Source organism: Lagenorhynchus albirostris, chromosome 1, assembly GCF_949774975.1.
Source record: "Lagenorhynchus albirostris chromosome 1, mLagAlb1.1, whole genome shotgun sequence".
In the NCBI taxonomy this organism is placed as follows: Eukaryota; Metazoa; Chordata; class Mammalia; order Artiodactyla; family Delphinidae; genus Lagenorhynchus; species Lagenorhynchus albirostris.
The window spans coordinates 15,401,723-15,415,991 of NC_083095.1; the positions used below are offsets into that span (position 1 = coordinate 15,401,723).

Sequence of the window (14,269 nt, forward strand, 5' to 3'; positions counted from 1 at the left end):
TCTAGTTAACATCTGTTAACATATGTAGTTACAGAAAATTTTTTTCTTGTAATGAGAACTTTTAAGATCTATTCTCCTGGTAACTTTCAAATATACAATATGTTATTATTAACTAGAGTCATGATGTTGTACATTATATTCCCATGACTTGTTTATTTTATAAATGGAAGTCTGTACCTTTGGACCCCCTTCAACCATTCTGCCCCTCCTGCCCCACCTCTGGCAGTTTGTTCTCTGTATTTAAGAGATATGACAGTATTTAATGAACAAACTCTCTATTCTTTCCTCTACCTCCCCAAACTGTGAACTCGCCTTAGAGTATGAATTAAACATCCTTTATAATTTACTATCAATTATAAGAACAATTACATCAATTATAAGAACATGATCCCCTAAGAAAGCAATATCATTTTCATTTCCTAATATGTGGAAATAACTTTAAAAAATTAACACCAAATGAAGAGTATTTAATATATCATTCAACCACTATAATACAATTTAAAAAATCTAACCTGTTTGAAAATAAACCAAGTTTCAAAATTTCATCTGTTACATCTTCAATGAAACTCAGATACAACAGTTCTTCTTCACTGTGAAGGCAAAGTGATATACAGCATAAAAAATCACTGCTTATTTACTCTGAAAATGATAGGAAACATGAGTACCTAATTAGAAATATCTGTACTATTACAAATGTACTTCCATCTCACATTATTATGAGGAATATTATAAAACAAACATTACATCTACCTTCTCAAATTATGCAAGGATATTTATTGATATTAAAGATGAGACAATATTCCCTAATAGAGTAAAACTTCATAGATGTCTGAAACATTCATCAGGTAGTAAAAAATAAGCAAGGATTAAACAAAACAAAACAGAACAGAAAGCAACCAGGGGCAGCGCCAAGAGGGCAACTAGGTGTGACCCACCGGGGGCCCGTGTTCTTGACAAGCATTTTAAATTTCCTCTGGCTCCTGACCAGGTCCAGCAGCAGAGGTGTGAGTCCCTCTGCATGGCAGAAGGGAAGGAAGAAAGTCATCCAGAGAAACAGGAACTTCAACGATGAAATCCTCTCCTGCTCCTAGGAGAGCATACTGTTTTAAGGTTGAGAAATTTACTGAGCAGAAAAAATTATTTTTTTTCCTCAAAAGGTTTGGAGATGAGGAAAAATATTCTAAAAGAAAAATCTGTGTATATACAGTAATAAATTTTAATTACTTGGACACATTTCTCTGTTATATTATCTTCTGAGTTAACTATATTTTACAAGTTATTACAAGAAAATTAGGGTACTATTATAGGTTTGATTTTAATTAGCTAAAAATCAGTGATGATAGAAAATGTAAATAGCAAGCAACTACTCAATTACTGAAAAAGTAAATACAAGGGAAAGAGTTAATTAGCAAATCAAATAGAAGATTAAAATACTGCATAAAAATTACACTTTCAAACCAATTCACAGGCAGCAAGTTTGAGAATAAATGAAAGTCTATAAAAGTAGATTGTTTTCCCTGAAAAAATACAGCTTAACTAAAACAACATTCAAACCCAGAAGTGGGTTTTTTATCTGCAAAAAACTGGTGAAGTTAGAAACCTCCAAGAATGGTATCCTGAGCTACCAAGGCTACATTTCTCTAAAACTCATCTTTATTATTCATTATTATTTTTATTTATAAAAATAAAAATTATGGGTACTAATTATAAAAAAAATAGCAAGTATTATTAACTTAGGGACAAATTTCTACTGGACATAAAGATGAAGTGATTAATAATTATTTCAGAAAATTCTGGTCATTCTCTCAGATTTGGTGTGCATTATACGACTGAACCCCAAAGCTGGTTGTAAAGAAAGATTAGTGTTCAATCCTGACTAATTTAATAATAATTTGTGTGAGTCTTAATTCTTCATTTCCACTAAGCAAAATGAAGAAGTCAAAAATATCTTACTCAGAATAGATTTTTCTCCCTGAAGGAGGCTGCAGGGAACATTGACATACTGCCCTGGAAAGAGAAAATTAGAGTATTTGAACAAAACAATGATTTGGCATACAGTAATATGTTAGTAATAATACGTTTCAGAATTTTAAAGCACTTTTCACATTCATTATCTAATCTTCAGAAAAACCCTGTCAGGTATATTAGGTAGGTGTTATTTTTTCCACTTCCTAAACAATTCACCTGGGGCAGAAAGGCTAAGTAACTTGCCAAGGTCATGTGTTAGTAAGTAGCAAAGATAGATTTTTAAACTAGTCTTGTAATTACAAATTCATGATCCTTTTAAAAATTGTACAATGAAACTTACCTTGTATAAACAATTAGTTTGACTAAGATTAAAACATAAATGATGGTGGAAACATCTCCCTATAGAAAAAAGTTTTAAGCTGTTAACTATGATAAATTTTGTCATTATTCAGTTATGTCATCATTAGTTAATTCCAAGCTTCCTATTCAGGTATATTCAATTATAATATTTTACTTTACTTCTTTTAGATAGAAGCTACTGGGAAAGATAACTATCCCTTTCTTTAGGTTATTCTTTATATTCACTGAAGACTGGCTCAACTGGCTCAAGAGAGTATGTTAAGTTATGAGTACTAAAGCATCATGAATTTCCAGACAGAGAAGTCAGCAATAAACCTCCTTGCCACTCCCTCCCCCCACAAAACCTTTCCAGGTGAGATCTCCCTAAGGAAAGGCCTGAGGGAAGACCTGGGCCCTGAAGGGCTGCGTGTGCTTGCTTCCAGTCTGCTACAGGATGTCTCATTCTTGCTCTTTAGTCTTTTTTTCCTTCCACCTCCTTCATCTCATATCCAAACTCTGACACTGGAAATGCACTTGACAGCTGAAGCTATCAAAGGCATTTTTTAGGTTCTGTACTACCTGCTAACCTGTCATTTTTATTTAGGCGCAGTGTTCTGTAATTCCAAAACATGAGGAGTCGTTTTAAAAAATAGTGCCTCCTCTACAAAGCACGGACAGATAAAGCACTAGCACATGAGGAATATTCAAAAGCACAAATGCTGAATCCTCAAATGGTAGGGTTCTTCAGTACTGTCTGTGCCATGTAAACTGGGTAGCATCACTGCTGGAGGATCTGTCTTGGGGAAAATCCTTTCTCATAATGAAGAGGGATAGTAAATAATACAAGCCTGTGTCCCTTTTCCCTTTATTAATGAATTAGTAAAATGAATTCATTTACACTTTTAGTGACTACCTACTTCGTAATACTTCCTTAGTAAAACTAACAGGGCCACTGAATTGTGTAATACCAAAACAGATGGGAGAGCAATCAGTTAAAACAGTACTCATGTTTCCAAGTCTGAAGTGTCTGTCCCCTGCCACTGCCCCGCTACGGCACGTGGCACGTGGGATCTTAGTTCCCCTGACCAGGGTCAAACCTTCACCCCCTGGAGTGGAAGCACGAAGTCTTAATCACTGGACCGCCAGGGAAGTCCCCTCATGTTGCAAAGTCTGTACGTCTGTTACACAGGAAAGCAGTTAGATATAAACAGGTGAAATACCTTGATGAGGAACACTGAAGAGCACTGTCTTTAACCTCATCCCATGGTAATTCATGTCCTTGTAAAGGTAAAGGGGTTATTTTTCCTTTGGTACCATACGACATACAGCTAGATGCCTGGGGATACAATGAGAAGAATAAATCTTTATTTTGCTTCAAAAATACATTATGAAAGCAGAACTAAAGCAAAACAGGAAATTTCCAAAAATAGTTGATGAAAGAGCACAGAGATACCCAGTAGATAAATGTGACTGATATATTAGGACAAAGGATGTTTCAGAATTCACTTTTCATACAATCAAGACTTTTTTCTTAAATTTATTTAAAGGTAAAACAATTTCTTATATTTTAATGACGAATATTTTAAATGACATTAAAGAATACCAAAAATAAACATATAAAGAGAAACCAAGCAAATAAGTAAACTTGAGAGAAAATAGCCAATTATTCAGAAACTCAAATAGCCAATCTGTTTCAAATGCCAACCTATCAAATATGTATTGTAGAAGCAGTGGTAGCTCCGGCAGTACAAACAACAATATAAAGAAGAAAACAAAAATAATGGCAGCCTACTTTTATAGAACGCTTACGAGGGGCCAGATACTGTGTCAAGCATTTACTTGCATTATCCGAGTTAATCTTTAGAATGCTAATTTATGTGTAGTGCTTTACGATTTTAAAAGTGCTGTTAGGATGGTCTATCTACTGTAGCTAATACTCTTACTAGCTTCCTCAAGTTGATTATGGAGTAAGGGGACATGCCGTTTTCTTACAGGGTTATTAGATAAACATTAGGAGCACAATGTCATAAAAATGGACTTCTGCTTTAGTTTATTTAGTTATCTATGGAGCTAAAAACCCTCTTCCTAAATCTCAAGCTAGTCATAGCCATCATTTACTGAGCCCGGGTCAGACTAGGTACTTTACCTACAACATTTAATCCTTCCAATGATCCTGCACATTAAGTACAGTTTTTCTAGAGGTGGAAACTCAGCTCTCAGAGGAACTGATTTGTCCTTGGGCCTTAAATGGCAGAACCCTATGTCAAACAGCTATTAATGGCTGGGATGGAAAACTACGATCCTCTACCCATTTTCAGAAGGGAAGAGGGAAGCTGAGTATGCTTATATTATCCCTGAATCTGCTTGACATTTTAATAGACAAACCTTTTTCACAAACAATAAATTTAAATTAGTGTATGATTAATACCCCTAAAATAAAAATAATCAGTTTATATCTCAAAGTCAGACTTAAAGCTGTAATATTTTAAAATAAATGATTGCTACACATTCAAAATACAAACACTAAAAAAGATCTTTACAGTCTAGAAAAAAGTAAAAGCAAGTACAGGAGAATGATATCCATCTGTTTTTATAAAATGTATTATTTCCAATAATATAATCAGTGGCAATTCTTTAAAAAAAATACAGGCATAGAAACTAAAATAACTTCTGCACAACTTTTCTGGCTCCTTTAGTGATACAAGTCTGCAACTTTGAAAAGAAGATATAAGGTATTTTACTCATCCACCCGTCTATCCAGCCAGTCAACCAACCACCTAGAAAAGTTGCCAACAAAAAATGACTTCCCGGATTGGGCAGGATCCACCTGGCCGCTCACAGAGACATATAACCATCTGTAAACAAGCAATACTTCTGTATACTGGTTGTATCACATGCAAGAAGTGTCATCAAGAGATTATTCTTCACAGTCCAAATAGCTACACGTGTTCTGTTAAAGCAGCTATAATTCTAATGTGGGACACAAAGAAATCTCATTTTTATTACCTGCTTTATGTTCATTTCTGAATCTGTGAAGTTCTTAATCTCAACTGTCTCAAAATCAGATTGAAAGCTGTAATATTTTAAAAGAAATTATTGTTAAATCTTCAAAGTATAAACACTGTGGTAATAAGCTTTACTGGCTAGAAAAAAATAAACTTCAAACATGAGAGATAAAATGCATCTATTCTTGTAGAATGTGTAATTTCTAATTATATAATCGGGAAATAGATATGGTTTGGATTACATATGCCTCTTTTTCCTTTTTTTGAATAGCAGCTAGATTTCAGTTGGACAGAATGGGACTAGGGAAGAGGAAAGCATTATCTTCAAAAGCTGTCAAAAATATAATCAGAAAAGTATTCGTTGTATTTGCTTCCCTCATTTCTTCTTCACTTAAAAATTCTATCATTAGATTTAATTCCTTAATTCTTTAAATGTATACAGACTGATCTTACTATACCTCTTATCTTTACCCAGACAAAAGAATACTAATCATAAATTGTTTTTTACTTTTAAAAATAATTAAAACCTAGCACCAGATAAGTATTCATTTATATAACACTAGGAAAAACAATCACAAATCCGCTAACACTCAATACTTTACAAGATTTGTTTCTTTCTTCAACCATCTGGCAACCTTTAATGAATATTCATTATGTGCCAGGCACTACTGTATATGAAAATATTACTGAGGCAAATTATACTTAATTTCCAGAAATTATCCCAATTGCCTACATTATACCTGAGGAGCTGTTGCTGAGTATTTGCAGGGAGGGAAGCATAGGGGTAGTTAGACAAACAGTTGCTTTTTCTCCCCCAATATAGCCCATTGTTTTGCCATTTCTAACATAAATCAATAAACATATTTACACAAATGCTGTCTGATGACATATTTTACGGATTCTCTGAAAGTATATTTAAAAACATACAAAAGTTCTAGTACCATGTTTGAAACAATAAATTAAATACGTAACATTCATGTTTATAAGGAGCTTGGCAAGTTTAATAGCTATTTATTTTTTCAACAATTACTCTGATAGTTGTTCTAGTGATTCATGCAGAAGGAAAAGCCACATTAACCTCATTCTAATCAAAAGGGCACTACCAGACCTTAAGTGTGGTACATAGGGTACATGATATAAAGTGAGGAATATTATTTAATTTCTACCACATCTTGAAGGATCTACTATTGGCTGTTGTGCCATACCTGCTTGATTGAGTCTGAGTTTCAGCTTCTATCTGCTGATCTGTAAAATCCTTTTTTCTTTTGGCAGGTGTATAATATCGATACTGTGACAGGAAAGATTTTGCTTCTGTTTTTAAAGTGCGTGGGGTGAATGGCAAATGTCTGTTAGAAAAGAGTTCAGAATGTTTATCCAAAAGGTCCCCACTGGGTGCTTTTGAAATTACTAACTGAAACCGCTGGGAATTTAGGGATGTGCTCCGGGGCCTTCTGCCGTAGGAGGTTCCAGAGGATGATGTCCTGGGCCCAGAGGCAGCGTGATCCATGCTGGACAGGAAGGAACTGGAGTTCTTCTCAGTACCATTTGTGAGGACTTTATCGGAATTATGTGGATTTAAGTGTAGTCGCTCTGAAGAAGTTACTGGTGACCTTTTAAAGGATGGAAATCTGTTCACTTCTTCGAATAACATAGCATCTTCATCTTGTGGTTCTCCTGGAGGCTAAGAACATTTGGTTTAACAGTGATCAGTTACATTTACAAATTCAGATAATTGGGGATCTCCAGATTACACATTAAAAAATGTAGAGCCTCAGGGCTCTACAAATATAGTGTGTATGTTCCTGAAAATTTGTATTTGAAGTTATATTCAAGTTTTTGAATTATTAATATATAAAAATATAATTCTAAATATAAGCAATAGCAATCATTTTTCTTTCTGAAACTAAAAAAATGATTAATAACATATAACCATATTTGTGGTCTTGAACCTGTGTACTGAGGTAGATCTCAGTTTTATTTGAGTTTCCAAACCAATCGTGAGTACTAATCCCCTTCTCAACCACTGCTGGTGGCAGCATCCACCCATTCCTGCCTTGTCATGACCACCTTCAGTGCCAGCAGTTCCTCTGTGACTTAAAGGCTTTGAAGGAATGAAAAGGAACTTCTCTTCACAATGTATAGATGTATGGAGCCCTGATTTAAGTAACTGATATTTTAAACATAATTAAGAAAGGTTGATGCCATAGGGAAGTTCATATGTTTCTTTCTCAACCTCTCATGAGTGGGGAAAGCTTTGAAAGGAAGGCATTTTGGCCTGCTCTATTTCTTTTTGGTTTAACCATTAAAAACATTTTTTTTTAAATTGAAGTATAGTTGATTTACAATGTTGTGTTAATTTCTGTTGTACAGCAAAGTGAGTCAGTTATACACATATATACATTCTTTTTAATATTCTTTTCCATTATGGTTTATCCCAGGATATTGAATATAGTTCCCTGTGCTATACAGTAGGACCTTTTTGTTTATCCATTCTATATGTAATAGTTTGCACCTACTAACCCCAAACTCCCAATCCATCCCTCCCCCACCTGCCCTCCCCCTTGGCAACCACAAGTCTGTTCTCTATGTCTGTGAGTCTGTTTCTGTTTAATAGATAGGTTCATTTGTGCCATATTTTAGGTTCCACACATAAGTGATATCATATGGTATCTGCCTTTCTCTTTCTGACTTACCTCACTTAGTATGATAATCTCTTGATGCATCCCTGTTGCTGCAAATGGCTTTATTTCATTTTTTTTTATGGCTGAGTGGTATTCCATTGTATATATGTTTGGTTTAACTTTGGAAGAACTATTTCTACAGGGTATTCATAAGGTTTAAGAGTATAGGTAATATTTTATTCTTTTACAGACTAGGTGCCCATAGACTAGATGCCTTGTCCAGGATTCCAGACTTTAGGGACACCTGTGTATCCTTTACAGAACTTTGAGGCACTTTATTAAATGGTAGAGAAGAAGTTACATGGAAGTTAATCTGGAGTGAAAAAGGCTGGGATTTAGCCAGTTATATCTGTCCTACAAGCTCATGGGGAGGAAAACAAGAGGAAGATAAGCAAGCTGAATAAGAAAGGAGCTGAGTGCTTTCTGTGCACAAGGTACTGTTATTGCCTTTGAGTAGAAATAAAAGAGGAATAGTAAGAACTGTTACTATTACCACTGCTACTATTACATATGGAGTGCATACTATGTGCAAGGTACTGTTCTAATTAATTTACACGTACGACTCATTTAATCATCACATCAACTTCTGGGTGGTGGTACAATTAGTCCCTCTACTATGCAGATGAAGAACCTGAGGGGCAGGGTCTCATAGATTTGAACCCAGGTGAGCCTATGCTCTTCCCATTATATCATACTATTTTACAGACTCATTTGAAATTTATACATTTTTAGATTTTTTTTACACCACCAGGAATCTTAAGCTGATTTTAACTCCTTTCATGGTAATGAACAAGTCAGCTAACTTACATATTGATTTACCTCAGCAAGGAAATTGCAGATAACTAGATATTGTGACTACAGTCTAAAATAGGTCAAGTCACCTATTTCCTTTCCAAGTGCTTTCCAACTTTATCCCAAATATAAAGCAGAATTACTCAAAGCAACTAAGTATTTTGGCATTAAACTGTGAGTCACTAGGGTAGTGTTTAGTTAATGACTTTAACACGTTAGTTGTAAAAAGCGTTCCCAAACTAGGTTCACACTGCAGCTTATGTACCAGAGGAGTCTGGCTCCCCGGAAAGCAATTTCTAAGTATGATCTGAAAAATCTTTTAGGGCTATTAAATAATAATCACAGGAATTACTTACACTTGGGGAACAGAACAAATTGGGATCATAGCAGGCAGAAATGCATAAGGCATTAGATTGCCTGTGAGAAAATTCTTACCAGTAATGGTTATTTAATAAACAAAATGAAATACCAAAGAAAGTCTTTAAAGGCAGGAATATACTCTCATCTGTCTGAAATGGGCTGGGAAAATTGCTATTGAATCAACTGAAGGCATGAAACTTTTCTGTATCTTTATATCTTATAATTCCTACCCTGTATCCTACTTCTTCTTTCCTGGGAAACCAGTAGAACACAGTGCAAAACCAACTGTACCTATCTGCTTTTTTGAGATTATATAATTTTTAACTACGAATATCAGAAAGCTTGGATATGATTTTCATAGAAAATGTGTAACACACTGGTAAATTCACCAAAATTAAAATAGCAGATCACTGTAAAGTTCTAAAATCAGAAAAGTGTTCATCAATTATTGTCAATGGAACAAAAATTCTGGTGGTAATCTGACCACTTTCACTTTAATGCAATTTGTTGTAAACTGTTTCTGTGATTTAAGAATTTATGTAAAGTGATAATCATTGACAGTTAACACATACATGTTTTTATGTCAAAAATACCTATCCAATTTTACAATCACAGAATAACTGAGTATTAAATCAATCTTTTTCAGGGATAATGTCAGAAGAAATGGTATACAAAGATTTTCCAATTGTCAGGTTTTAAAACAGTTGAGGAATCAATTCAAGTGCAGAACAGGATAGATACAATTTATTTAAAATTTTGATTAACACTTGTTTTGCAAAAAGCTTCAAATTGTATTTTACAAAAGAAACTGATAGCTTCTGATTTTCACTGTTTTATAGTGCTTTTAAAATAGATTTATTTAAGAACATGAATCACATTCATATATTCAATTAATCTTAATATCACATGGTATGTGCTGCACCAGTGATGTGAGTGAGTGGTGAATAACTGTGTGTGAGGTACAAGGTGCAGACTTAAAAGTGTCTGAGGTGATAGCATGTAAGTCAAAATGTAAGAGAAAATAAGTAGCCCATATTACAGTGTGAGCAATTAAAGAAAAAGTTTTTGATTACATGGTCTCACGTATATAAACAGCTAATATGTCCAGAGGCCAAAGTTACCACTTTCTTTTGAATTGTAGCAAACTTTTCAGTAAATGCAGATTATAACTACAGGTAACTGTTAATCATAAACCCACCCAATTATCAAAATATTATGCCCCAAATAATTATTTTAATTTGAATGTATCTAAATATTTATCATCAAGTATTATAAAAAATGTAAGCAAATTGCAAATTACTATTAAGTCTAAATGGAGTAAAAAATATACTTATATAAAAGCATAAATGAACTATATTTTCAGAAGCAAAAAGTTACAGGGTTACAGTGACTGAAGGAAAAATGAATGGAAAACATCGTCCATTTACAGACTTAATTATATATTTTGTTTTCAACAAATCCCATCCTTACCTCAAAATAGAATTATTTATATTCAAAATGCTAGATAATAGAAACATATTTTAAAAAATATGTTTAAAAAGTACCATCACTGAAAATGAAAATACATACATGAGTCAAATACTGATGAACAGATTCCCAGATGGTACAGTGTATAGCAGGCTTATTCTAAAGGAAGCAGCTCTATTCCTAGTCCTTTTATCTACAAAACAGCCTTGGGGACTCTTAAACATATTTACAGCTTTCCTGATGACTCCCAAATCTATTTTCAGCCCAGACCTCTCTCCTGACACAGATACTTATATCCAGCTCTCTACTGAATATATTAGATGTTCCAAAGGCATCTCAAATTAAACAGGTCCGAACAAGTAAACTCGGGCAAGCCAGAAACCTGGAAACCTCCCAGTTGCCCAAGCCAGAAACCTGGAAACCTCTTTAATTCCTGCCTCTTGCTCTTCATATCATCTGATCAGTCACCAAGTCCTGGGGATTCTACTTTATAAATGTCTCCTCATAAGGAATATATTCCTTATGCTCCTTCTGCTGTCTTATAGATCATATCTTAATCATTTCTTCCCTATACTGCAACTGTCACACAATTAGTCTGTCCTTCCCTGCTGCCAGTGTAGTCTTTGTAAAGTGTCAATATGATGACATAACTTCCCAACTAAAAACTGGTCTATGGCTCTGCCACACTTCTCAGAGAAAAAGGACCCAGGTTCACTCTTATTTATTTTATTTTATTTTTTTGCGGTACGCGGGCCTCTCACTGTTGTGGCCTCTCCCGTTGCAGAGCACAGGCTCCAGACGCGCAGGCCCAGCAGCCATGGCTCACGGGCCCAGCCGCTCTGCAGCATGTGGGATCCTCCCGGACCGGGGCACGAACCCATGTCCCCTGCATCGGCAGGCGGACTCTCAACCACTGCGCCACCAGGGAAGCCCCCAGGTTCACTCTTAATTCACAAATGCCCTTAGTCTTTACCCCTGCCTACTGATATGTCACATCTTCATGTACAATGGAAAGAGCTGGAGTCAAAAATGAAACGGCTTTTACCAACAGGCAATAGTTTTTCCATATCACAGTTGCTAGGGGACAGAAAACAAAGCTCAGGGCCTAATCTAGACAGTCTAGGAGACCATGCTCATGAATCTGGGATCCTCTCAATGGCGACCCTCCAATTAGATGACTTACAAAGAAACTTGCCCATCTTGAGCACTGGCACTGAGAGAACAGTGGCCTTTGAGAATGCGAAATCATATGCTGCTTCCACACAAGCTTGCAGCCTAAATTTGCATTACCCAGATGGTCCACAAAAACCTTAAGCCAAGACAAATGACTCAAGTTTTTTCCAACACATAAATTGTAGGGGGATAAAAAGGTGGGGGAAAGAGAAATTATTGATTAAAAGAAATGTATCAATTAGTTGAAATTATTTAGATTCCAATTCCAACAAACTTAAAAAAAAAAAGAGAGAGATAATGGGGAAATGTGAACAGTGGATATTTGATGATATTAAGGAATTATTAATTTTTAAGGCATAATAATGGTATGGTGGTCTATCTTTTAGATATTTAGATATATACAGAAATATTTATAGATAAAATTATATATCTGGTATTTGCATCAAAATAATCTGGGATGCGGGTAGTGAGTGAGGATATACATGAAATAAGTCTGGCCCTGAATTGATCATCGTTGCACTTAGGGGACAAGAACACGTGGGTTCATTATACCACTCTATTTTTAGAGATGCTAAAATTTTCAAAATTAAAAAGTTTAAAAAGAGACCATCACACACACAAAAAGACTTCCAGTTTCAGCTGACAGATGGAGAGAAATGGAAAGAGCATAGGTCTCACCATTATAATAAGAAAAAAAGCTGGACAAACTGCAAATTAATGATTTTTCTTGAACTCTTGAGAGAACTAAGATCACAACTAACCTAAAATCCACAGTGATATAGGTACCTGCAGGGAGAAACAGAACCTAAGCATTTACTTATTTGGGACAGATGCTGCTGAATGACATATAAACTGGTAAGAAGATTATGCTAGAAGTTTTTAGCTAATTGCTAAGGACTGAGTGTGGACTAGTGTAAGAGTATGAAGCCTCTGAGACTTGGGGAGTTTGTACCCTCTTGCAGGCTTTTCCTCTAGGAAAGAGCTTTTCCACCAAAAGCTCTCAGGGACGAGCAGGAAGAATCCTGAGAAAATTTCCCCCTTCCCTTGTTTCTTTGGCATGGCTAGGGGAGGGGAACAGCACCCACTGCATAAATTACTCTCAGACCAATTTTTCCTTTCTCTCAATCTACAGGGGGAAATTCCCTTCACTTTGCCACATAACAATTACAGAAGTGATATTCCATCACCTTTGCTGCATCCCATAGGTTAGAAGCAAGTTACAGGTACTGCCTACACTCAAGACGAGGGGATTATTTAAGGGTGGGGATCACTGTGGGGCTTAGAATCCTGCCTACTACTGTGGGTCAAATAGAAAGTACACAAGAAGAAAGAAGAAATGAAAACATACTAAATGCTCCACTTTAAAAGGCAAAGATTATCAGAGTGAATAATCTGACCCACCTAAAACCTATCTAAAATATTAGGATTAAAAAATGGAAAAAGTGGAGGCTTCCCTAGTGGCGCACTGCTTGAGAGTCTGCCTGCCGATGCAGGCGACATGGGTTCGTGTCCCGGTCCGGGAAGATCCCACATGACGCGGAGCGGCTGGGCCCGTGAGCCATGGCCGCTGAGCCTGCGCGTCTGGAGCCTGTGCTCTGCAATAGGAGAGGCCACAACAGTGAGAGGCCCGCGTACCGTTAAAAAAAAAAAAGGAAAAAGATATACCAAAGGAATACTAATGAAATGAAAGCTGGTTTAACTATATCACTATCAGAAAACACTTTAATATAAAAAGCATCAAGGCAAAGAAATTCAAACCACAGTGACAACAGGTTAGATTCACCAAGAAAATATATCATCTCTAAGTCTGTATGTATATAATAATATAGACTCAAAAATATAAAACAAAAATTGCTAGTACTAATTCTTGGAGAAATAGCTAAATATATAATCGTGAAAGATTTCTCTTAATAAAAGGTAGACTAATTAGACAAAAAGATCAATAAGATTTGAACACCTAAAAGATATAAAACTTAATCTAATTCATACACTATATATTAAATACTACATACAGCTACAGAATATATTTTCTTTTCAAACACATATGACATAGTGCATTACAAAATATTGTCCAAACAAATAAAAGAAAAAAAAACTGTCTACCTACTGGGCCATAAAACAAGTCTCAACAAATTTCAAGAAATGGATATCACACAGATGTTCCCTGATCAAAATACAATTAGGCTAGAAATCTGTAACAAAGAGAAAACCAGGAAAAAAAATAGAGATTAATAAACACTTCTAAAAGACGCTTGAGTTAAAGAATAAATTATAATGGAAACTGTAAAATACTTTGAACTGAACCATAATAAAAATACCACATATCAAAACTTGTGGAATGCAGCTAAAGCAGCACTTGAAGGAAAATATATAGCCTTAAAAATGCTCATACTATGAAAGAAGTGAGGCTGAAAATAAACTAAACAAAAGTAGAAGAAAGTACTGTAACATAAACTCAAAGAAAGCCAAAAGAGGAAAATAAAG

At 35.2% G+C, this 14,269-nt stretch overlaps 1 protein-coding gene across 6 annotated transcripts in view; it reads right to left on the minus strand.

The window, feature by feature from the left end:
- The window catches only part of SPATA7 (spermatogenesis associated 7), a 36,418-nt gene that overhangs the window by 4,259 nt on the left and 17,890 nt on the right, over positions 1-14,269 (minus strand). For 5 of the 6 annotated variants that reach the window (XM_060124432.1, XM_060124591.1, XM_060124752.1 and 2 more), the window contains 5 exons: positions 6,518-6,993; positions 5,314-5,380; positions 3,528-3,643; positions 1,954-2,007; positions 513-590 (listed from right to left, as the gene is read on the minus strand). In XM_060124432.1, coding sequence (XP_059980415.1) covers positions 513-590; positions 1,954-2,007; positions 3,528-3,643; positions 5,314-5,380; positions 6,518-6,993 — 791 coding nt within the window. The remainder of the gene's footprint in view (positions 1-512; positions 591-1,953; positions 2,008-3,527; positions 3,644-5,313; positions 5,381-6,517; positions 6,994-14,269) is intronic. The other variant, XM_060124508.1, reaches the window with a different exon arrangement.